At 47.6% G+C, this 25,106-nt stretch overlaps 9 protein-coding genes across 19 annotated transcripts in view; 2 read left to right on the top strand and 7 right to left on the bottom strand.

Moving 5' to 3' along the window:
- Positions 1-25,106, bottom strand: part of LOC119843336 (butyrophilin subfamily 1 member A1-like) — a 1,931,986-nt gene that overhangs the window by 25,404 nt on the left and 1,881,476 nt on the right. The gene's annotated exons all lie outside the window — the stretch shown is intronic.
- Positions 1-25,106, top strand: part of LOC119843287 (zinc finger protein 850-like) — a 1,467,609-nt gene that overhangs the window by 151,770 nt on the left and 1,290,733 nt on the right. The window lies entirely within an intron of this gene.
- LOC119843274 (zinc finger protein 850-like) overlaps positions 1-25,106 on the bottom strand; it is a 1,382,451-nt gene that overhangs the window by 364,406 nt on the left and 992,939 nt on the right. The gene's annotated exons all lie outside the window — the stretch shown is intronic.
- LOC119843356 (zinc finger protein RFP-like) overlaps positions 1-25,106 on the top strand; it is a 1,128,717-nt gene that overhangs the window by 127,868 nt on the left and 975,743 nt on the right. The window lies entirely within an intron of this gene.
- Positions 1-25,106, bottom strand: part of LOC119843309 (butyrophilin subfamily 1 member A1-like) — an 845,206-nt gene that overhangs the window by 18,896 nt on the left and 801,204 nt on the right. For 5 of the 10 annotated variants that reach the window (XM_043496780.1, XM_043496779.1, XM_043496781.1 and 2 more), the window contains 6 exons: positions 19,068-19,349; positions 13,813-13,929; positions 8,578-8,610; positions 8,240-8,272; positions 8,119-8,151; positions 7,995-8,027 (listed from right to left, as the gene is read on the bottom strand). In XM_043496780.1, the coding sequence (XP_043352715.1) occupies positions 7,995-8,027; positions 8,119-8,151; positions 8,240-8,272; positions 8,578-8,610; positions 13,813-13,929; positions 19,068-19,349 (531 nt within the window). The remainder of the gene's footprint in view (positions 1-7,994; positions 8,028-8,118; positions 8,152-8,239; positions 8,273-8,577; positions 8,611-13,812; positions 13,930-19,067; positions 19,350-25,106) is intronic. The other 5 variants (XM_043496782.1, XM_043496793.1, XM_043496784.1 and 2 more) reach the window with 4 other exon arrangements.
- Positions 1-25,106, bottom strand: part of LOC119843327 (E3 ubiquitin-protein ligase TRIM11-like) — a 790,215-nt gene that overhangs the window by 53,063 nt on the left and 712,046 nt on the right.
- Positions 1-25,106, bottom strand: part of LOC119842642 (zinc finger protein 239-like) — a 1,225,455-nt gene that overhangs the window by 830,768 nt on the left and 369,581 nt on the right. The window lies entirely within an intron of this gene.
- LOC119843367 (zinc finger protein 664-like) overlaps positions 1-25,106 on the bottom strand; it is a 1,158,238-nt gene that overhangs the window by 912,417 nt on the left and 220,715 nt on the right. The window lies entirely within an intron of this gene.
- Positions 1-25,106, bottom strand: part of LOC119843338 (zinc finger protein 850-like) — a 621,437-nt gene that overhangs the window by 375,616 nt on the left and 220,715 nt on the right. The gene's annotated exons all lie outside the window — the stretch shown is intronic.

The following is a 25,106-nucleotide window of genomic DNA, read 5'->3' as shown; positions in this document are numbered from 1 at the left end:
TGGCAGTATATGGTCCCGGTGTTTGCTGGCATTCAGGCAACATCCGTTCTTTATCTCTCTGTGTTATCCTCAGGAGAGTGATATAATTCATGGTCACCTGGTTGAAATAGGGGAATTTTATTAAGGGGACATTCAGAGGTGGCTGTTCCTGCTGGGCTGTTTCCCTGTGGCTGAAAAGAAATCATCCCCACTGTTGGCCACGTGTTGGGGGGAGGGGTGAAGCAATCATCCCAGAGAATTGGGTGTCGGGGGGGTTTAGCTGAGTTTGTGCTGCATGTTAACCCCAAAACCATCAGCCCCTCCTTTTAAATGGCCAATATGTCTTTTTTAAATACTACTCCCTTTTTTCCTCCCGCAGCTGCAAATGTTTCAACGCTGCCACTATCATCTCCATCCCAGAGGCTAGTGCAGATAAGAAGGCGAAAAAAAACGCACTTGCAATGAAATGTTCTCTGAGCTCATGCTGTCCTCCTGCACTGAAAGAGCCCAGCAGAATGCATGGAGGCAGACAATGGAGGAGTCCAGGAAAGCACAAAATGAACGTGAGGATAGGAGGGACGCGCAAGAGGATAGATGACTGGAGCAACAGGAGAGGTGGCGGCAGCGTGATGAGAGGTGGCAGGATGAAATGCTGACGCTACTGGAGGATCAAACTGATATGCTCTGGCGTATGGTTGAGGTGCAGGAAAGGCACAGACCGCCACTGCAGCCCCTGTGTAACCAACTGCCCTCCTCCCCAAGTTCCATAGCCTCCTCACCCAGACGCCCAAGAACGTGTGTGTGGGGGGCCTCCGGGAACCCAACCACTCCATCCCAGAGGACTGCCCAAGCAACAGAAGGCTGGCATTCAATAAGTTTTGAAGTGCAGTGTGGCCTTGTCCTTCTCTCCTCCCCCACCCCTCCTGGACTACCTTGGCAGTTATCCCCCTATTTGTGTGATGAATTAATAAAGAATGCATGAATTTGACACAACAATGACTTTATTGCTTCTGCAAGTGGTGATCCAAGTAGGGAGAGGAGGGCGGTTGGCTTACAGGGAAGTAGAGTGAACTAAGGGGGCGGGTTTTCATCAAGGAGAAACAAACAGAACTGTCACACCATAGCCTGGCCAGACATGAAACTGGTTTTCAAAGCTTCTCTGATGCGCAGTGTCCCATGCTGTGCTCTTCTAACCAGCCTGGTGTCTGGCTGTGCGTAATCAGCAGCCAGGCGATTTGCCTCAACTTCCCACCCCGCCATAAATGTCTCCCCCTTACTCTCACAGAGATTGTGGAGCGCACAGCAAGCAGTAATAACAATGGGAATATTGGTTTCACTGAGGTCTAATTGAGTCAGTAAAGTGCGCCAGCACGCTTTTAAAGGTCCAAATGCACATTCTACCACCATTCTGCACTTGCTCAGCCTGCAGTTGAACAACTTCTGGTTACTATCCAGGCTAAGTGTGCATGGTTCCATGAGCCAGGGCATTAAGCTGGGTCCCCAAGGATAACTATAATCATTTCAACATCCCCAGTGGTTATTTTCTGGTCTGGGAAGTAAGTCCCTTCCTGAAGCTGTTCAAACAGACCAGAGTTCCTGAAGGTGCGAACGTCATGCACATTTCCTGGACATCCCACGTTGATGTTAGTGAAACGTCCCTTGTGATCCACCAATGCTTGCAGTACCATTACAAAGTACCCCTTTCGGTTTATGTACCGGCTGACTTGATGGTCTGGTTCCAGGATAGGGATATGGGTTCCGTCTATTGCCCCACCAGAGTTAGGGAACTCCACTGCAGCAAAGCCATCCACTATGACCTGCACATTTCCCAGAGTCTCTACCCTTGATAGCAGCAGCTCAGTGATTGCGTTGGCTACTTGGATCACAGCAGCCCCCACGGTAGATTTGCCCACTCCAAATTGATCCCCGACTGACTGGTAGCTGTCTGGCGTTGCAAGCTTCCAGAAGGCTATCGCCACTCACTTGTGAACTGTGAGGGCTGCTCTCATCTTGGTATTCTTGCACTTCAGGGCAGGGGAAAGCAAGTTACAAAGTTCCATGAAAGTGCCCTTACGCATGCAAAAGTTTCACAGCCACTGGGAATCATCCCAGACCCGCAACACTATGCGGTCCCAGCAGTCTGTGCTTGTTTCCCGGGCCCAGAATCGGTGTTCCACGGCCTGAGCCTGCCCCAGTAAAACCATGATCTCTAAATTGCCAGGGTCTGTGCTTTGAGAGAAGTCTGTGTCCATGTCCTCATCACTCTGGTCACCGCGCTGCTGTCGCCTCATCATCTGCTTTTTCAGGTTCTGGTTCTGCATATACTGCAGGATAATGCGCAAGGTGTTTACAATGCTCATAACTGCCGCGGTGATCTGAGTGGACTCCATGCTTGCCATGGTATGGTGTGAGCAGGACAGCGGAGTTGCAGGGGAAGCAGTGGTTAGATGACCAGCGTTGCAGACCTATTGCACCGTCTGGTGCCAGGACACAACAGCTGAGCGGGCTGCACGCTTGGCGTGGTATGGCGAGACAAGAGCAGAGTTGCAGCAGAAGTGACAGAGAATAGATATTTATAAAGAACGACGAGAGGATCTGCAAGGTGGATTCATGGCACCAGGAGAGCAGAGTTGCAGTGGATGACGATGGTCACCAGGACCTGTGAGACCACCAGGAGAGCAGGACAGCAGAGTTTTGCAGACATACTGCACTGTCTGCTGCCAGCAGCACCAGGACACAATAGCAGCAGTGTCAGTGAGCTGAGCTGAGCTGAGCGGGCTGCACGCTTGCCGTGGTATGGCAAGACAAGAGCAGGAGAGCAGAGTTGCAGTGGAAGTGGTGGAGAATAGATATTTATAAAGAATGACGAGAGGACCTGCTAAGTGGATTCATGGCACCAGGAGAGCAGAGTGGCAGTGGAAGCGGTTGTTCGACGAAGACAGTTTGCAGTCCTATCGCACCGTCTGCTGAAATCAGTATGGCGCCCGCACAGAAAAAAGGCATGAAACAATTGTCTGCCGTTGCTTTCACAGAGGGAGGAGCCACTGACGACATGTACCCAAAACCACCCATGACAATGTTTTTGCCCCATCAGGTATTGGGAGCTCAACCCAGAATTCCAATGGGCGGCGGAGACTGTGGGAACTGTGGGATAGCTACCCACAGTGCAACACTCTGAAAGTTGACGCTAGCCTCGGTACTGTGGATGCACTCCGCCGACTTAATTCACTTAGTGGGAACACACAATCAACTGTATAAAATCGCTTTCTAAAAAATTGACTTCTATAAATTCTACCTAATTTCATTGTGTAGACATACCCTAAGTGTCACAGGGTGTCTGGTCTTTTAAGGGGAGTTGGGCCCAGCCCCACCCTATGACTAATCAGCTGATGTTCAGGCCAGGGATCAGGTGACGGCTTAAAGATCTCCTTGTCCTCATAAAAGCCTGGCCAGCAAGTCCTTCAGCTAAGGAGAGCTTCAGGGAGCAGGAAGACACCTGCAGGACACCCTAGGACAGGGAAAAGAGCCCTGTTCATGTCTGATTGTCAGGCAGACGGCCTGTGGGGTGCGATCCTGCAGGGAGGGGCCAGGCCCCTGCAGAAGAGCCCAGCTCAGGAGAAAGGACATGACTGATATGCTGAACTTGTGTTAAACAGTTTTGAAGAAATAAAACCAAAACTGGGAGGGAAGGGCCCTGAGACCCTGTGGCTGGAGAATGTTCATGGGGCACAGGCTGGTGGGACAGCCCCTGGCTGGCACAAAGCCATGTTGGTATGGAGAGGGGAAGGGTTGGAGGAGAGGGGGAGGTTAGTTAAAGAGAAGGGTGCATGAGGGATGCAAGCGAGGGGAAGGAGATTAGGGGATGGGTGTGAGAGCAGCTGGAGGGGTTGGAGGAGGAGAGAAGAGGTGTAACTTTTGGAAGGGATGGAGTGGTGGGGTCATGTTTGATCTTGTGCATTTGTGTAAAGAAACCAGTGAGATCCTGTGCAGAGGGACATGGGGCGGGCGGGGGGGGGGGGTTGAGGAGGGAGTCACAGGTGGCAAATTGATGGCTGGGGTTGGTTGTGGGAGTCAGTTAGGTGGGGAAGTTCATCTGTTTAGCTGAAATGGAAAGAGAATTTTGGGAAGGAGACAAACCCTCCTGCCTCAGAGCCTAGGTCAACCTCTGAGTGAGGGGGGCTAGGAAGACACTTTGGCTACAGATAAATTATTCCATCACTGGCCACTGGGGGGTCTCTTGCAACATCCTCTGAACCAGCTGGTACTGGCCACTGTCCCAGACAGGATCCCAGGCTCAGGGCCCCCACTCTGATTTACGCTGACCACTCCTGGGTTTATAGATTCATAGATACTAAGGTCAGAAGGGACCATTCTGATCATCTAGTCCGACCTCCTGCACAGCGCAGGCCACAGAATCTCACCCACCCACTCCTATGAAAAACCTCACCCATGTCTGAGCTATTGAAGTCCTTAAATCATGGTTCAAAGACTTCAAGGAGCAGAGAAGCCTCCCTCAAGTCAACCATGCCCCATGCTACAGAGGAAGGCGAAAAACCTCCAGGGCCTCTCCAATCTGCCCTGGAGGAAAATTCCTTCCCGACCCCAAATATGGCAATCAGCTAAACCCTGAGCATATGGGCAAGATTCACCAGCCAGTTTAGACTTGAAATCAGACGAAGGTTTTTAACCATCAGAGGAGTGAAGTTTTGGAATAACCTTCCAAGGGAAGCAGTGGGGGCAAAAGATCTATCTGGTTTTAAGATTCTACTTGATAAGTTTATGGAGGAGATGGTATGATGGGATAATGGGATTTTGGTAAGTAATTGATCTTTAAATATTCAGGGTAAATAGGCCAAATCCCCTGAGATGGGATATTAGATGGATGGGATCTGAGTTACTATAGAAAATTCTTTCCTGGGTATCTGGCTGGAGAATCTTCTTCAAAACTTCTGTTTTAAGCCTCGGTTCAGCAAAGAAATTAAGCAGATATGTAAGTAGTTAGCTGAATTAGGGCATTAATGACTATACGTCTAAGGGACTGTTCATTACAGATACCTAGAGAACTATCCCCATGTAAAAGCTGTTAGCTTGAAGTTCAGGGTTATTATAACTAATGTTATAATAACAAAAATATGAAAACAAAGTTTTAGCAAGGTTTCAAACAGGAATTGAGACGGGCTTCCAGATCTCTCGGAGGCAGCTTTAAAAAGCTCAGCCTCATTGTGTTAAAGGCTGGAAATTCATAACTCCATTCCCGGCACAAGCCTTCTTGCAACCACTATGAGTAGAACTGACCAGTGGGTGAGAAATACCTTATGAGACAGAATAACCTGCTTACAAGTATAGGCTACAGATTATGTTTCTTTTACCTGTAACTTTATGTTTCCAAATCTACATGCACTTTTATCTGAGTCTCTGTCTCAGGCTCTATTAATTAAACTTCAGTTTGGTTTTACTGTAGACTTGTCTAAGTGCCTGGTGCAAAGGAGTGTGTTGAACCAAGGTGAGCCAGTAAGCAGGGGTGCACTGCTTCCACTGAGGCAGCAGATTGGTATACATTGCTGGTGTCCAGGAGGAGACAGGGGACTGGTCACTCCAGTGTAACAAAGCCAGGGTGTGAATTGCTAGCCTGCAGAGAAACACAGCGGGGCTCATGGAGCCCGGACCACAGCGTCTCGTATTGCCTGTAGCCAGTAGCTTTGGGAGAGTTTTCCCCCGTGGGCACAGACAAGGCTCCCATGCTGTGAGCAGGTTGCAGCGATTTACCCTGGAGAACTCGTGTAACCCCAAAGATATCTCAGAGCTCCCGATACAATGAATGGGGAGAAGGAGGCACCTTAGAATGGGATCCACAGAACCCAGTGTGTTAGGAGCCATGTAAGCCAGCCAATGGGAGAGACCGACAAGAGGGGTATGTGCTAAGCCCTGCCCCTCTCCTGATGTTGGTGCCTTTCTCTGCTAGCGATCCACAGCCAGGAGCCCCTCTTCTGGAGCCGGGCAGATTAGGCACCTCTGTGTGTCTGTGAGACAGAGTAAGGCACTGGCCATGCTCCACACAAGATGGCCAAAGGGCAGAGAGCTGTTATAGAATGCTTCTGAGTTAATATTTAATTAAAATGGAACAACTTGAACAAAAGAGACAGAGGGAGCCTCACATCATAGAATCTCAGGGTTGGAAGGGACCCCAGGAGGTCATCTAGTCCAACCCCCTGTTCAAAGCAGCACCAATACCCAATTTTTTTTCCCCCCAGATCCCTAAATAGCCCCCTTAAGGATTGAACTCACAACACTGGGTTTAGCAGGCCAATGATCAAACCACTGAGTTATCCCTCCCCCAAGAATGTTCCACAGCCCCATGGTTAGTGCATTCTCCTGAGAGGTAGAAGATCCTTGTTTAAATGCCTTTGCCCCATCTGGCAGAGAGGGGGGATGTGAACCAGAGTCTCCCACATTCTAGGAGGGTACCCTAATCCCTGGGCTAAATGTTACAAGGGAGGCTCACCGCCTCTCCATCTCCCACCTCATTCTGTGTGCTGTTGGGTGACCTCTGAGCACATCTACTGGATCAGGAGTGAGCTAGATGCTCGTCCCCTCAGTTGATGTGTCTCCAGGGGCACAGGTGGGAGATAGGTGCCCAGATGTCTACAGCAAGGCAGCCGTGTGCTCCTCATGCCCAGAGGCAGAAACTTAGACACTGAGAGAACTTTTACACCAGAGATTAATGCCCCGAGTGAGTTTAGGCACCTACAGGGGTAGGTTTCAGCCAAGTGGGGTTTTGTGGCTCACGGTGCCTAAAACTGGGATTGAGTGGCCTATATATGGGCTTTAGGTGACTAAGTTTCTTCATAGATCCGGGCCATAATGTACAATCCAATTCCCAGATAAAAACTACATTAATGTGGAGCTAAGGCTGAGAGAACATACTTATAACTGAAGGGTAAAACACATTACAGGAGGAATGTTCTAATTATTCCCAAACCAAGTGTTATACTCTCAGGAAATACAAATTACGGTTAAATTATAAAAGAAATCTATGGTCTAGAAATGCAGCTAAGGCACCTAAACAACCTTAACTCTGCCCTGTAGTAAGATCATGAGGGGAAAATTGAAAAACATTGTGTGCCTTTAAAAAACAGTTTCATTTAATGTAGAACCACACATACTGCTCTGCACTGATCAGACCTGTATGGTTATTGTTTGGAGTCACTGCAGGGTGGAGCTGAGGTTGTGGGTATGCGTGGTCACTGAGGGTGAAATCCCTCCCCCCCATATTACATGCGCACGGAAGGGTCAGAACACAGTGGGTTCTCGGGATCCTGTCATGGATCCTGTCAAACACTGGACAAGTCCCTCCGGGTTCATCTACATTGCAAAAAACCTTGTGTCAGTGGGTCTGAGCCTGGGACAACTGACTCAGTCTTTCAGCGCTCGCACTACAGGGCTGAAAATAGCAGTATAGAAGTTTCTGCTTGGGCTGGCACCTGGGCTCTGAAACCCAGTGATGGGGGAGGGTTTCAGAGCCTGGGCTCTAGCCCGAGTTGGAACGGCTACACTGCAGGATTTAGCCTTGCAGCACAAGCCCCAGTCAGTTGACCCAGGCTCTGAGATTCGCAGCCACAAGTGGGTTTTTGCACTGTACACGTACCCACAGTCTCCAGCAATGAGACTAACCAACCTGGGCTGGTGTATTCAGGGCCCTGGGCTCAAGGTGCCATTTCTGTAATTCCCATGGGGTTTATTAGGACAAATGGGTCCTTCACTTTCAGAGCCTCTTTGTGTCAGTGTGAGCAGCCCTGAGCTCCCTACTTGGGGCTCTGGTGCCAATATGGAGACATTCCTTGTCACTCATTCAAACATGCTGTAACTCCACTTGCTAAAATTGAGCTAAAGGTGTTAAATTGTGACTCCAGTGGCAGTAAATCTGGCTTTCAATTGAGTTAAGTTGGCTCGACTGAGCTGACTTGACTGACTTGACATGAAATCTTCAACCCATCCCGTTGGTCACAGACACTGACCTTTCTGCCTCTTCATCTCAGATTGCAGAGCCTCTAGAGGGAGAAAAGGGAGAGAGGTGAGATTTCACCCTGTCATGTTTATAACGGTAACCCCACAGATAATGTAATTGGTCCAGACACTGACCTTTCTCGCTCTCCATCTCAGATTGCAGAGCCTCTAGAGGGAGAAAAGAGGGAGAGGTGAGATTTCACCCTGTAGGGTTTATGGAGATAATGTTAATTTTGTAACTGGCCCAGACACTGACCTTTCTCTTTTTCCCGTTCAGACAGCAGGGTCTCTAGAGAGAGAAAAAGGTGAGAGGTGATGCATCAATTCAGAGATTCCAAGGCCAGGAGGGACCATTGTGATCACCTAGTCTGACCCCTGCATAACACAAGCCTGTGGGCTTCCCCACAACAATTCCTAGAGAGGATTTTTTAGGAAAACATCCAGTCTTGATTTACAAACTGCCAGTGCTGGAGAATCCACCACAGCCCTTGGGAAATTGTTCCAATCATTAATTAATAATGGCGAGATTTCACCCTATTTTATTTATGGGAATAACTCTACTATCAGCTAGTGTAATGGGATCCAAACACTGACCTTTCTCGCTCTCCATATCAGATCGCAGAATCTCTAGAGGGAAAAAAGGGTGAGAGATGAGATTTCACCATTGTGTTTATGGTGCAGTTCCAGATATTAATATAATTGTGCTGTAACTATGAAAGTGAGGCAGACAGACTGACAAACAGGACACAAAGACAGATCTGTCTCAACATCCCTGCACTGACCATCCCTCACTTCCCTCCCCCACTGACCATCACCTCTAGGAGCTGCTCTAAGTGTCTCCCCGCAGGAGCCATCCCTGCTGTCTGGGACCCGTCACACTCCTCTCTGATTTGGCTGTTGCAGGGAAGAGGAGAGAAGGTCTCTTTTTTTATCCAGTTCCCTGTCTGCTCCCCTCTGTGCCCATCCCCTGAAAAGCCCCAGCTCTCATCTGTGGGGATGGGGGAGGGAAGTGAAGAATAAGAATAGGGCATTGACCTGAGCTGGATAAGGGACAGGGTCTGATTGGCTCCATCATAGGTCAACTCCTGGCCATGTATCACTATGGTTATGTCTATTCCCTGATCCTAGTGATATCTGGGATCAGCTCCTTCTAGGGCCTGGGTAGATGGGGTGCCCCAGCTAAGAATAGGGTGGAGGGGGTTTTCTTTAGCTGGATGCTTGGGTCAACCTGGGCCGGGGATGGGTGTGTGAATAGACCCCTACAGGCATTGGCTCTAAGATCAGCTCTTTCCTACCTGGAGCTTATCTACTTAGTACATCAACCCTGAAGTGCCAACACTGCTGGAAATGGAGGTGGTATCATGTCTGATGGTCACTGCTGAGCACAGCCTGAGAGAGACCATTTTGTGACCCAGTTTGAGCAGCGTTTCAGACCAGCTGTGCAAGTCCTGAGTGTGTTTCTGTTATTGCAGCATCCTAGCCACACAGCTCACCAGTGCAGCTAGTGCAGAGAATTCTCTGAAAGGCCCAGGGAACAAGACAGTGACAGTTAATTGTTCTGATTTTTTTACTGCTTGGAAATGAGCCCAGCATAGCCCCCTCTGAACACATAGACACATTTTACATGTAAGCAGAGTCAGGATGAGCTCTACCTTGACATCTGGTAGTGAATTGTGGTGAGTTGTGGAAAAGAACTTCAGGGGCTGATCTTGTTTGCATAGGCACACCCACCCTGCCTAGCACGAGCCCACAGCAGCCCAAATGGTCACTTTGGCTGCTGTGGGATCCCCAGTTCTCTGTTATTGGGGCAGGAAGAATAAAGTCTTGTTACCCTGATTATGTGAATCAAGGACAGTGGAACTGTTTTATGACAGAGGGACTCGCCATCAACTAAGCAGCACTTGCTAGACAAGGGATATGGGTTTCAAAATGCAGTTAATGGAGAGAGGTGAGTGATAGGTATTTGTAGCTTGTGGTATGGGTCTTTGCTCTAAGTGCTAACTGTATCTCCTCTCTTCACTATAGAATGTTAGAGCTAATTTTGATTCCATTAGGAGTCTAGTTACAGGCTGCTGAACTGAATTTGCTTTGGGCTAATGTGTACCAGTACTGAGGCTCCCCTACTATGAGCTAAAATTGCTAAGAGCTGAAATCACTGAGTGCTGTGTTAAGTAGTGGGGGCCTGAAGATATATTGCTGAGCAGCTGGTGGAGTAGAGCAGTTTGTGGGACAGCTGGAGTGGCTCATGGGATAGCTGATGGAGTGGAGTGGAGTGGCTCTTGGTGAAGGCTGCAGCAGAACTCTATGGAGAGGTGGGGTAGTCAGTCTCGGACCATGTAAAGTGCCCCTTAATACCCCCAATTTCACCCAGGCTGGAAGGTAAGACTCTGCAGATAAACTTTTGAACTCTGGGGCTGCACTGACCAGGGACAGAGACTTTTAGGTTGCTGGACTTCAGGGTTGTTGGACTTTTGGGACTTTGGGTGGTTTTGGGTTGCTGGATTCAAGAACCAAAGGGAAAGGACACGGCCTAATTTGCTTCGGGTGGGTTTTTGCTCATGGTTTGTGTTATAAATCCTGTTGGTGGTGTTTCCCCAACATAATGCCACATTGTTTCTCTCTGTTATTAAAAGGCTTTTGCTACGCTCAGACTCTGTGCTTGCGAGAGGGGAAGCTCTTAGAGGCGCCCAGGGGGGTGGTATATATTTGTCCCAGATCACTGGATGAGGGCTCGAGCCAGTTTTGCATTGTCTTATTGGAACGGAACCCCTAGATACTGAACCCGGCCCCTGTTCCTGCCAACTCTGACAGGGAGAAGGGTTACATACATATGACTGAAAATGAGTGAATCTCTGTGTGATGTGGCATATCAGCCCTGCACTGGTCCAACAAGGGTAAAACACAGCCTATGGGTGCAAGAGGTCATGCTTCCTCACCCCTCCTGGACACGTTCCAACTGGATGCTGGATATACAAGGGAGCAGTTCAGCCCAGTCTGGGCTGATGGAGGAAGAGAGCATATGCACACTCTGAGCTCCTGCCAGGAAGCTGCTAGAGCTGCAAACTGTGGCAGCTGAACACATTGAGTCCATGGTAGGACCCCAGTTGACCGTGGAGACAGAGGAAGAAAGGTGGCTGCTGCTGGGGGAGGAAATGCCATCACTGGAATCGTGGGTAGGAAGCAGCCCAGGAAGATTATTTGTTGAGGTTGGAACCTGAATCTGAAACCAGGACTACTGGTTTCATAGGGCCCTAAGTTGGGACCCAGTGGAGCAGTGTGGATTTGGGTCCCTCTACCCCTTCCTGCATTTACCACTGGGTGCAGGGGCCACCCCATGGATTTGGCGCTACTGCCGGAGATGGTGACTATTGGGCACTGCTACTGGAGGCTAGAGCCACTGGTTGTTAAAGCCCTGGATTGATTGACTTTCACTGCTAAGCCTTGTTGCCCTGAGGATAGGGGCAGCTGTATTGACTCTGGCCTTGGGGCCTCACTGTCTTGAGGGTGAGGGCAAGGGCAGACCCATATATTCTGGTCACAGGGCCTCTCTGCCCTCCACACTCACCCTGCCTAGGTGCTCAGCTTGATGGGATTACCTGCCCAAATGATCACTTTTGGCTGATGTGGGATCCCCCATCTCCTTGTTATTGGGGCAGGAGTAATAAAGGGTTGTTATCCTTGGTGTGTGAATAAAGGGCAGCAGAACTGTACTTGGCATAACTGATTGAAGGACTCACCCTCAACTAAATGGCTCTTGTAGGCAGGGGACATGGGCTCCAAAGCTTAGTGAGGCTGGCCGGCCGGCCGTTCATTTAATCCTTTATGTCTGCTATGTAATAATGAAGTTAATTTTGGACTCAATTGAGAGTTTTGTTATATACCCCAGAGCTGAAATCACTGATATCTAGATCTAACTGTTAGATCTGCTTTGGGAGAGTGTCTCTGATGTAAGAGTTTGCCTAGTGTGCACCAGCCAGTGAGGCTTCCACACTCTAACAGCTGAAATCATGAGAGCTGTGCTAAGTGTGGGGGGATCTGAAAACACCGTGGTGGATTGGTGTCGCAATTGGCCAGCACGGTGGCAGAGACGAGGAGAGGCAAGCAATTGCCTGGGCAGCAGGGCTACTAATGTTCCTACTTATCCCCTCTCCACCCAGGGTAGGAGATGAACTCTGCAGATGCGCCTCTGGACTCTGGGTCTGCATTGACCCAGAACAACATCTGTGAGTGGGGTGCAGAGAAGGGATGGGCATGTTAAAGGGACATTTGGTTGTGGACTTACGAACCTGAGGGGAAAAGGACACTGCCTGAGTCTTTGGCTCATTGTTTATGTTTATGAACCCTGTTTGTGGTGTTTTCCCAAATTAATGCCGAGTTATTTCCCTCCTTTTATTAAGTTTCTTTCTACACTGAGACTTTGTGCTTACAAGAGGGGAAGTGTTGCCTCTTATACCACACTCTGGGTGTCTCTATAATTGTCCCAGGTTACTGGGTGGGAGCTCAAGCTAGTTTTGTGTTGCCTTGTTGAAGAGAAACCCCTAGATATTGCACCCGGCCCTTGTTGCTGCCAGTTCCAACAGGCAGAAGGCTTGCAGGTGACAGTTCTAAAGGTACAACACCCAGTTCCAGCTTTCACAAGTACAAAGCACAGCTCCTTTCTGCTTCTCTCAATTACCTGCTTCTGTCCTCACTAGGAAATTGTTGTAACAGACATTTTCCCCTTCCCAATTCTTCAGATATTTGTTAATTCCCACACAGCACTTCAGGTGAGGAAAACCCTGGCTGGGACTTTTACAGCTGCCTTGGGGGCTGCACACTTGGTGCCCATTAATTTAAACAAAAACTGAGTATTCAGATCCCTTAGGCAGCTTTGAAAACCCCAGCATTGCTAGAAATGCCCAGATCGCTGAAGGCCAATTTCTGCCCCTTGTAATCAGAGGAAAACCTACAGCTGAGCACTTGTACTACAATAGAGAGTTTCTTGCCCTGTCCCTGTACCAGGATCTCAGGGCTTGTCTACACCTACAGCACTGCAGCTGCACCAGTGCAGATGTGCTGCTGGAGCGCTTAGTGGAGACGCTACCTACACCAAAAGAAAAGCCTCTCCCATTGGTGTAGGTACGCCACCTCTCTAAGTGCTAGGTCGGTATCACTGAGTTGCTCACGGGTCAGGATTTCCCACACCCCCGACAATGGGATGTAGTTATACTGACAAGTGTGCAGTGTAGATCCACCCTCAGGCTGAACGCAGCAAGTTTCAGCGCAGTAACTTGCCAGTGTAGACAGGCTTCCAGCACTGGGAGCTACGCCCCTCGTGGAGTGGTTTTCCTAGAGTGCAGGGAGAGCTCTCTCTGAGCCCTGGCACGTGACCACACGGTCGATAAGTTAATTGCTAACCTCTCCATTATCACTGCTTTCCCATTTGCAGCTTCTACTCACCTAGAGGGGGAGGGGCATGAACAGACTGGGGCGGAGGCAGAACTGGAACCGAAGAAATCCCTTCTCTCCTCCTACTTTCTGTTAGTTTTTTCTTGCCAAGTTACAAATGTCAGCACTCTAAGCCCAGCTCACTGAGCCCTACATGGGTGTTTCAATGTAAGCAGTGCTGATCACCGTGGAATAGTTCAGAATCCCATTTGATTGGGATCCTTTAGTGAGCGTTGAAGGGGTGAAGCCAAATGTGAAGTCATTGTTCACCCTTCTCCCACAGCCCATTGCCTGAAATTCTTATGAACATAGAATCAAAGCCCCTTAATCCCTGTATCTTTACTTTTGTTTTTCATTTTTATCTCTCCCCCGACCCCAAATTCCCCCCTCTTGTTACTTCACCTATTGCTCTGTGTTCCCTCCAGAAGCAGTAACCAGCCAAGGTCATGAGAACAGCCAGGAGAGCCAGGATCACGCAGAGAGCCACTTTCGAGGGATTGACCTTTGGGAAAAATGGCTCTGCAAGAGAAAGTGCCATTAACTTGGGAGCAAATATGTAGAATGAAGGCAGGACACTGCGACAGTGGTGACACCATGATTAGTTAGAAGAATCTTAGAGGAAAATACACCATGAGATGTGGTCCTTTGTGCTTTATTATTAAGTCAATGAAAGTCCAGGCTTTATTCTTCTTACTGATCATGGTTCATTAATGGGAGGGGGCGTGCTGGAGGTAGGAAGGGGGTAGGGACAGGGTGGAGCTCTGCTGTGTTTACATCTATCCCCCATTGGCATAAATTCAGGTATTATCTAGGCTGTTCCAACTGATCCCCAAGCTGCAGCCAGTGCAGATTGGCCCTCTGAATCAGAGAGTTGTGACCAGCTCCTTGACACCCCTGACTCCTCTGTGCTCAGAGGGGCTCAGCCACATGAGAGAGTTTGGCCCAAAATATGTTGTTGCAGGATTTTAATACAAACAAAACTTGAGCCTGGAGAGTCAGATTAAAAATTCCTCCAGATTCCTCTTTCCTGGGGCGACGCTGATGACAGGGTCCTTGCTATGTGATTAGTGTGGTGTATTGAAAACTGTGTAGAAATCACAAATTGTCACTCTGAATCCTGAGGGGTTTTCTGATGCTGCTTGCAGGCTAGGGGGCTCTGTAAGGAGCATGCAATGTGGGCCTCTGCAGACACTCGGCACAGAGCCAGGTGGGCTGTGTTCTGCCTCCCTGCCTCAGGGGACAGCCTGCTTTGTCTCTCTCTGTATTTGGCTGTTGTGTGTTAGAGTTCTAGATTCTTGGGAATAAAGTAGCATTACATTGCAACCTTCGAGGAAGAGTATTTGTCTTGTTTCTAACTCTCTGTGGGTATGCTGTGAACACAACAATCATGTGATACGGGGCATACCATAAGCTTATTAGCAGTGCAGCACTATGAGATCTCAGATGAATAGTGATTAACATATGCAACATCGTTATTATAGTGATGAACTACTCATTCTGTATTAACAAAGTTATTAGGTAGGTGATAATACAGAAAAATATGAATGTTTTTTCTAAACATCAAGATGCTTTTTAGCTAAAAGTTTGTTTCTGCATGTTTTGGGCCTGATCCTTTATTGTTAGCACTGCCAAAGCTCTCATCAGTCTGGTTATGCAGGGAAGGTAGGATCCGTCCCATTGTGTGATCGTGAAATAAAAAAACACAATATACATTCTTGGTCAATGCTGGCTGTGGAGCTCTGTTTATGGCTTTCTGAGCAATTAAGTACAAGTTACGACCTGATCCTCAGTTATGACTTGGGCAAAACTCTCATTTAAGGTGATGGGATTTTGCCAAAGTCTGAACTGCAGGACGGGGCCCATAGCACAGCTCTCACATTGATGTGGGAGTTTCAGATGTCATCTAAGTAGCAATGCTCAGACCATATCCAGGGCTCTCTTGTGCTAGTCAGGAAAAATGACTTCATTAGCCAGATTTTCATAAATACTCAGCATCCACAGCTCTCAGTGAGAAGAAAGGAGAATTCCCTCACCATCCTCTCCCCCTCACTGAGAACTGTGATGTTCAAGCACACACAGAGAAGTTAGACACAGATATCAGTACTCTTGCTGGAAGGTTGCAGCATAACGTGACTTTACTCCTTAGAATCCAGAACCTTAACCCACAAGAACCCCACTATGAAGTCTCTAAGGCAGTGGGCACAATTTGTCCCACCTTGCTTTATGTAACATTGTGACACTGCACCCTATATAAAACCGTGAACCCCCATGTTCACCACTGTTATATGGTTAGGATATATTTTGTACAAAGTATGCCTTGTGAAGTATCATTTGAAATTCATAATTTACTGAATATCATTGTTCTGTTAAAATGTGTACATTAATATGAGCTATGAGATTTTACTATGTTTATTAGTGAAATATGTTGTAATTCTGGGGAATTACAGACTAGCTCCTAAGAGACAACAAAGAACTGACAACAGGTGATGGAAAGCTATTAACTGCTGAGGCAACCATTCGCCATCAGGGGGACTGTAAATAAAAGATTTGCATATCATCCCCAGTCACATCTCAAACGTCACATACACAGATGGTGCGAACAAGAAATGTACAGTTCTCCTGATAGACTCTTTGAATCTCACATATACAGGGGACTGTTTTGTCTACACCCCAGTGGGGGAGTAATCCTTGAAGAGAGAAGGAGGGTATAAAATAAGAGACAGTGATCTTCACATTACCTCTCCTTCCACATCTCTACTCACAGCAATAAGATTGCTTGAAAGTCAGTAGGAGCATCACTGAACAGGGGTGTGTGTGGCGGGGGGGAGGGTTGGTCCTAGCTGGAAGGCTTTCCAATTAGTTTGGACTGCAGTAAGTTTCTGGGTGTGAGAAACCTTTTTGCTTTCAAATCTTACTTAGCTTGGTAAAGTTTAGGAATTAGTTTTTGGTTTTAATTTCTATTTCTTTTGTAACCAATTCTGACCTTTATGCCTTATCCCTTACTATCACTTAAAATCTATCTTTCTCTAGTTAATAAACTTGTTTTATTATTTTATCTAAACCAGTGTGTTTTGTGAGGTGTCTGGGAAATCTGTACTCAGGTTAACAAAGGCACTAGCAGAATCATTTCCTTTGATAAAATGAGTGACTATATTAATGAGCTTGCATTGTTCAGTAGTATGCTGGACACTGCAGGATGCACATTTCTGGGTGCAAAGCTGGGGAATTTGGGAGTGTCACCCGATATGTAGTTCATAAGTGGCTGGGAAAGCATTCATGTAACTTTGCTGGGAGTGACTTTACATGCTAATGGCTGTGTGTGAGCAGAGCCCGAAGAGGCTGCATTTTCACTTGCAAAGCCGTGTAAAAGGCACCGTGGGCTGGATAGTTAAAGGAACACAGCAGTTCAACAGTCCAGACTGTACCCTTGGGGATGTCACTAACAGGACTTTACTTCTTAGAATCCAGAACCATAACTCACAAGAACCCAAACCAGAGAAGGGAGGCTGCTCCCTAAGGCAATGGGCACCATGCTTTACATTGGCTTGTCTATAGGAACAGTTAGTGTGCGGCAGGCTGGGATGTAAATCCACCGTGCACTAGCCTGCCGCGCACTAACTGGCTGTGTGCACCCTGCGACTGTGCACTACAAGTTCCCTGGTGCATTTTGATCTGTTCCCATTTCAAAACAGGGTAGACAAAGTATACTACAGAATTACTAGTGTATGTAGCAGGGTCCACATGGACAGTTAGTATGTGGCAGGCTAGTGAGAGGCAGATTTACACCCCAGCTTGCCACAAACTAACTATTTCTGTAGACTCGCAGGATTTTCTACAGAGCCCTCTGGTCTGCGAACAGGAGCTGGCAAACAGCCATCTCTTAAAGTGATAACTTGAAATTCCAACACAGTCTTCATTACACCACAAGAACAAAGGAGAATACCCTGCCCCACCCCCACTGAGAAGAATGATGCTTGCTGGTGTAACATTACACTCCATATTCTTTATGAAAATATGCTTATGATATGGATATGACATAACTGAGATGTACTTTATGCAGGATGGCCCCTGTGAGGTATCATTGAAAAGGTTATGATTTACTGAATATGATTATCCCCTTTGTATCCATGTATCATTTTTGTATCTGAAGTTAAGAATATTGACTATATATCTGTTTATCTATATATTTCAACTATGCTACTTTGGGTGATGGTCGCTGCTAACACTTCAGGTAGAACAATGAAAAAGCCAGACAGGGCTGATGGCCCATCAGTGAGGACAATGGACTGTGAAAAGTCTTGGCCTTCCTGCAGATGCTCCATGCTGCCACTGATGGACACTGTGATGCTACAGAGTCAGATGACGTGGTCACCTGATACTAACCTCCATTTTGGACTGCTGAGCTTTTCCACTGGGGGGTGGGAAATCAAACAAAGGATTCTTGCTTTATCAAAATCCCATATAAGATGGGGAATGGAAACAATCAAGGTCTTCAGTTCATTTCTCCTCTGCCTCCCCACCCAAAGAGACACTGAAAAAGATCTGGAAACAAGAACTAGAGGGGCTGGGGAAGAGCTGCTTGACCCAGGCAGGAAAGATATCTAGTCTGTGAAGGAACCTACCTAAGACCTACCACTGTCTAGGGTGAGGAATTGCTATATGTAATCAATTTCCTTAGTGAATCTAGCTTAGTTTGTGTTCTTTGTTTTGTTTTCTTAGTAGTCTGCTTTGTTCTGTTTACTACCACTTTAACGTCTTAACATCCATCTTTTGTAGTTAGTAAACATATTTCTTGTTTGTAATATAACCCAGTTTATATAATTTCTAACTGGGTGGGGAGGGGGGTTGTGCATATCTTCCTCCACATTATGGGAAGGGACGAATTTCATATAAGTTTGGGTTTACACTCCAAGGGAGGTGAACACCTGGTGCTGTGGCAAGTCCCTTAAGTTGAGTCTTCCCAGAGCTGATCTCAGTGTCTGGATCATTCTGCAGATGGATTTGGCCCTGCCTGTGTGCTTGGCTGGAAGAGGCTTGTGAGCCTGGCCCAGCAAGACCAGTTAAAGGGGACCCAGGCCGGTAGAACAGACTGACTCAGTGGCATCCCAACACATCAGGTGGCATCCCAAGGGCTTCCCACCCATCACAGCTGGTACTGAGCTATTATGAAAATGTGACCAGTAGTGTCCCAGCCTGCAAGGTGCTAAACACCCACAACTCCTACTGGAGTCAAAGTTTATGTCTACACTGTAATTAGACGCCTGCAGCTGGCCCGTGCCAACTAACTCAGGTGTGCTGGGCTCAGGCGAAGGGGCTGTTTAATGGCAGTATAGATGGACTTAGGCTGAAGTTTGAGCTCTGGGACCCTCACGGGGTCATAGAGCCTGGTCTCCAGCCCGAGCCTGAACGTCTACACTGCCACTTAACAGTCCCTTAGCCCGAGCCCATTAGCCTGAGCCAGCTGGCACACACCACCACCAGGTGTCTAATTTCAGTGTAGACATCTCCAAAGAGAACCGAGGTTGCTCAGGACTTTCCAAGACGTGCTCAGCACCTTGAAGTTTCAGGCCAATAAATAGGAGACACAATGATAAATACTCTCTGTTCATGTCTGCAGTTACTCAGTCTATCCACGTGCAGCACGGACGGGCACTAACCTGCTATGGAAATCTCTGACTCTCTCTCCTGGTCGAGTCGGGGGTTCCTGACACAGCAGGACACTTTCTGGTTGGACTCTTCTGTTAGAACAATGGCAATCTCTGTTTGAAACAAGCCATTGGGCTCTGGGGTTATTTCTTCAGAGGCTGATGGTAAGAGCTGCCCCTGGAGATCTCTCCACAGCACCTTGGGCTCTGGGTACCATCCGGATGATCGACACACAACCTGGATCCCTCCATCCTGATGTCCCTCCACAGAGATGGCAGGAGCAGAGCCCAAATCTACAAAAGAAATAAATGAACTTGTGATAATCCTACAGTGCCTAATAATGAGCCAAAAGCTTCATTACACTGTTATCAAAAGCCATTTCCTATTAAACTAATAATCAGATGTGAGTTCACGAGTGTAGTTGGTCAGTTAATCTGGCCAGATTAATATTTGATATACAGTAAAATTAATATTATATTAGGGCTTTTCTATGCACAAATTTGCTCCAATTTAGTTAAACTGGCTTCGTTAATCAAGTGAAAATCCCTGTGTGGACACTCTTAAATCAATAAGGAATTGACTCAAGATAAATCAGTATAAGCCATTTCCAAACGCATTTAGGATTGTCCACACAGAGCTTTCCACTAGTTCATCAAAACCAGTGCACATGTATGTGTAGACAAGCATTAAATTGATGCACAAATAAAAAACCTTGTTATGGGGGATTTCAGGTTGCTGGGCAGTGCCTTGTACCCTTCCAGAATAAAAATGTGAATAGCAGAAAACTGGTACAACTGAAAGCCAGGAAATAGACTCAGGCCATGTCTACACTGCAAGTCACAGCGCAGTAACTTGCTCACTCAGTGGTGTGAAAAATCACCCCCCGCCAGGCACAGCAAGTTTGGGCACTGTAAAGCACCAGTTAGACAGGCTCTGAGCATTGGGAGGCACCCGGAGCTATTCCCCTCATTGCGGTGAATTACACAGAGCGCCGGGAGAGCTCTCTCCCGAGCGCTTGCGGATGACCACTCTGTCAGAACAAAGCACTGCCGCGACCATGCTGCCACAGCAGCGTTTTGAGGTTTTTAGCCCATGTTTACACTGGCAAATTAAAGCACTCCAACTTGCTGGCTCAGGGGTGTGAAAAATCACCCCGCCAAGTGCAGCAAGTTTGAGCGCTTTAAAGCGCTAGTGTAGACCGGCTCCAAGCACTGGGAGCCATGCTCCTAGCACTCAGAGCTAATCCCCTTGTGGAGGTGGATTAGCAGGAGCACTAGGAGAGCTCTCTCCCAGAGCTCACAGCACGTCCACACTCGCACATCAAAGCGCTGCTGCAGCAGCATTTTGAACGTATAAGTGTAGACACGGCCTCAGGGTAGGCGTAGCCTCAGCAAAACTGAAAGACAAACACTCAACAAAAAATGTAGGATTTAAGGTAACACTTCCCATACCTCATCACATTTGGAGTTTTTTTTATTATTGATGAACTAAACTGAAATAAAATTATCTTAATCTGAAACAAGAGTCTTGTATCTTAATCAAAGGTGTGAATTCAAACAGATTTCCTTATCGTGGGGTCAGTGTGTATGTGTGCAGAGATGCCCTTAGGTTGTTTGGAAATTTCACACAGACCATCCTAGAGAGGGAAATGACCTACTGTAACGATGCTGGTTCTGGCGGGACCCAACTGAGAGTGTCAATTCAGGACAAATTGCTTAAAGCAAGGCAGTTATAGGCCAAGGCTGGGGTTTCTATGCACACCAAGGCAAACCAAACCAGGCAAACAGAGAAAACTTTGGTTTTACCCCCCTGGCTAACCACAAGTCATACAAGCAATTCCCTTAGACACTGCAGTTTCCCAGTATCAGCACCAGTGCCACTCATTATGGGGAAAGATGGTTATGAAAACCAATACTCCAGTAAAAGAAAAAAGGTTCTCTCGATCCCAAAGGACCAAGCCCCAGACCCAGGTCAACATACAAATCAGATCTTACCCACAAATCATGCTGTTGCCAATCCTTTAAAATCTAAAGGTTTATTCATAAAAGGAAAAAGATATAGATGAGAGCTAGAAGTGGTGAAATGGAATCAATTACATTCAGTAATGGCAAAGTTCTTGGTTCAGGCTTGCAGCAGTGATAGAATAAACTGCAGGTTCAAATCAAGTCTCTGGAGTACATCCACAGCTGGGATGGGTCATTCAGTCCTTTGTTCTGAGCTTCAGTGTAGCAAAGTCCCTCCAGAGATAAGAAGCAGGATTGAAGACAAGATGGAGGAGCTGCAGCAGCTTTTTATATTCTCTTGCCATGTGGTCTTTCTTTCTTTGTTCCAAAGACAAGCTGTCCATCACATGGCCTGGAAAAACCTCAGAGTTCTGTCCATAGGCAGGTCCCTAAATACCTTGCTGAGTCACAAGGCGTGTCTGTCTTCTCTCAGTGGGTCACTTGTATAGCTGATGGTCCTTAATGGGCCATCAAGCAGGCTAGGCAGAGCTGACACCAACTTGTCTGGGGTGTCACCCAGAAGCATAGCATAAATTTGGAATACAGACAGTATAGAGCCAATACTTACATCTTTAAATACAAAAATGATAGCATAATCCTAACCAGCAAACCATAACCTCGTCTTAGACACCTTATTTGACCCCTTTTATATAAGATTCAGTGCCACCACAGGACTTGGTTGCAACAATGTTCTATACGGTCCCCGTTCAAGTCAATAACATCACATCTACAAAGAGAGAGAAAGAAGCTACGAGTGTCTGGAGCCTTCCCCATATAGGATTCTTGACCAGAAGAGCACAGACTATGGAGTGCTCTCCAAGAAGGGGTGTGACTCACAAGGCTTTGGTCTGACAGACTCATAGGAAATGCCCAAGATCCACAGACAAGAACTGAGGTTAAAAGGCCTAAGGTGAAAATTCTATGTAACCCCCCCATGCTTCTGTTGCTGTTCCTTTTAAACAGCCCTCTGACTGCAGCTAGTTGGGGACAGGCAGGTAAACAAAGGGAAAAGTTTATGAACCCTCGCAGCATGCTCGTTAGGGCATTTCCAAGGGTGGGGGCCAATTCCACTCCCAAATAAAGTAAAAGCTGTTTTATCCAGCATGTTGGGGGAATGGGGGATACCGGTAAGTGACAAATGCCGGTTAACTGAGAGGGAGGGAGTTTGGGTGCAGAGTTGGGAGTTGGGGCTCAGGAGGGGGTGTGGAGCACAGGCTCCGGGAGGGAGTTTGGGTGCTGGAGGGGTCTTGGGGTAGGGAGTTTGGGGGCAGAAAGGGGGGCAGGGTGCCAGATCCTGGGGCACTCACCTCAGGCCACTTCCTGCAAGCAGCAATCTGTCCTGGTTGCTCCTAGATGGAGGAATGGCAGGTGGCTCTGTGCACTGCCCCCACTCCACCCTGAGGGAACTGCAGCCAATGGGAGCTGCGGGGGCAGTGCCTGTGGGTGGAGGTAGCATGCAGATCCTCCTGGCCATCCCTCTGACTAGGAGCAGCCGAGACAGGTCGCTGCTTACAGGGAGCCGCCCAAGGGTAGTGCCCCCCAAATCTGGCACTCTGCACCCCCTCCTGCCCCACACCTCCTCCCATACCCAAACTCCCTCCCAGAACACGCACTCCACAACCCTTCCTGTGCTCCAGCCCCCTGCCAGCCCTGCGCCAAGTGGACAATAAACTGGAATTTCAATAATGATCAGAAATGCCGGTTTATAGAGCTTTCTGGTTGGTGAATGCTGGATAAAACAGCTTTTACTGTATAAAGGAAAAAAAAAATCTTAAGTTATTTCAGCCAGACCCAGAGGGAGACAGCCACATCAGATCTCCACTCTGAGCACTGATAGTCACAGGCCTGTTTTACTCATTGCAGCAAGAAAATAGCCACAAGGAGAAGGTTATTAGTCTATTTAAAGAACTGGATGCTTGCTGCTTGTTCAGCTCATGGCGGTGTGGTGACATAAATGCCATATCAGTGGTGTATGTTTTAAATTCACAGGATATGAGGCCTGTGAACCATTTGGTATTGAAGAAATCTGTATGTTTGATGCTAATTTTATTGTTGTTGTTTGTAAAGTATTTGCAGTATGGATGTAATGATAAGATTGTGTTTAGATTTATGAGGAGTCTCAGTTAACTCTCAGATTGTCCTTTTATGAGCCTAATGATTGTTTTGGTTTGAGCAGCTTTATTCCATTGTGATGTCTTGGGGCATGTTTACACTTGGGGCCGGATCGACATGCGACGATTGATCCCCCAGGGATCGATTTATCGTGACTAGTGTAGATGCGATAAATTGACCTCTGCACGCTCTCCCATCGACTCCAGTACTCCACCAGAACAAGAAGCGCAGGCAGAATTGATGGGAGAGTGTCAGCTGTCGAATAACCGCTGTGAAAACACTATGGTAAGAAGATCTAAGTACGTCGACTTCAGCTACACTATTCACGTAGCTGAAGTTGCGAAACTTAGATCTATCCTGCGCAGTAATGTAGACAAGCCCTTGCTCCAGTTTGGAATAAATTCAGGCTATGAGCATCCATGACTGTCCAAATGTGCATATTTATCCCATGTGTTGTTATCCACAGGTGGGAGTTCTGCTCTCCAATCAGACTGAACATGTTCATTATCCCTGCAGTAACATGGAATTATAGTGGGTGCTTGTGTAACCAAAGTTTGGTGAGTTACGATAGGCGATGATACAGAGACCTTCTTAGAAAATTTCGAAAGAGCCTGCTTTGGGTACAGCATCGCTACAGACCAGTATATGGTGGCGCTGAGGCCACAGCTCAGTGGACCGTTAGCAGAGGTGGCAACTGAAATGCCTAAAGAACATATGAACAGCTATGAACTTTTTTTTAAAAAGGCCAGAATTAGAATGGGGCTAACACCTGAGCGTGCCCATCGACGGTTCAGAGCCCTAAGGTGGAAACCAGACGTGGCATTTTCCCGACACGCCTACCACATTGTAAAAAATTGGGATGCCTGGATATCAGGAACAAGCATTAAATCTCTGGAAGATCTGTCTTTCCTAATGCAAATGGAGCAGTTCTTAGAGGGTGTTCCTGAGGAAACAGAAAGGTACATCCTAGATGGAAAGCCCAGACTGTAATCGAGGCAGGGGAGATCGGAACCAAAGGGGTGGACATGGCAGAAAAGAAAAAAGCTAGAAGCAGTTGGAGTGGATATCACCTAAAACAACACCCTACCATCAGGGGCAACCCATGGCCCAACCTACATCCCAGGGAAAACTCCAAACACCTTATCGTCCCACCACACCAGTCTCCAGCAACCCACCTAACCCCAGTGGCCAGTCAGCTGGGCGATGTTTTAAATGTAACAAGCTGGGGCACTTAAAGGCCAACTGCCCCAAGAATCCCAACAGATGGCAGTTCATCACACCAGCATCACACCAAAGGTCCCCAGGCCCAGATGCCTCCCAGATACCCTCAGATTGAAGGGAAACTGTGAGTGTGGGTGGGAAGAAGGTTATCGCATGGAGGGACACTGGAGCACAGGTGTCAACTATCCACCAATCCTTAGTGGACCACAAATTCATCAACCCAGAGGCCCAAGTGACGATTCAACCCTTCAAGTCAAACTCTTTTGATTTGCCTACAGCAAAGTTGCCTGTCCAGTACAACGGCTGGTCAGGAATGTGGACTGGAAGAGATGTCAAGAGTAACAAGAAGGGTTTCTTCAGGTATGTTGGCAACAAGAAGAAAGCCAAGGAAAGTGTGGGCCCCTTACTGAATGAGGGAGGCAAGCTAGTGACAGAGGATGTGGAAAAAGCTAATGTACTCAATGCTTTTTTTGCCTCTGTTTTCACTAACAAGGTCAGCTCCCAGACTGCTGTGCTGGGCATCACAAAACGGGGAAGAGATGGCCAGCCCTCTGTAGAGATAGAGGTGGTTAGGGACTATTTAGAAAAGCTGGACGTGCACAAGTCCATGGGGCCGGACGAATTGCATCCGAGAGTGCTGAGGGAATTGGCGGCTGTGATTGCAGAGCCCTTGGCCATGATCTTTGAAAACTCGTGGCGAACGGGGGAAGTCCC

The sequence above is a fragment of the Dermochelys coriacea genome, chromosome 14 (genome assembly GCF_009764565.3).
Source record: "Dermochelys coriacea isolate rDerCor1 chromosome 14, rDerCor1.pri.v4, whole genome shotgun sequence".
Taxonomy (NCBI): Eukaryota; Metazoa; Chordata; order Testudines; family Dermochelyidae; genus Dermochelys; species Dermochelys coriacea.
This window is presented reverse-complemented; position numbering and strand designations above follow the sequence as displayed.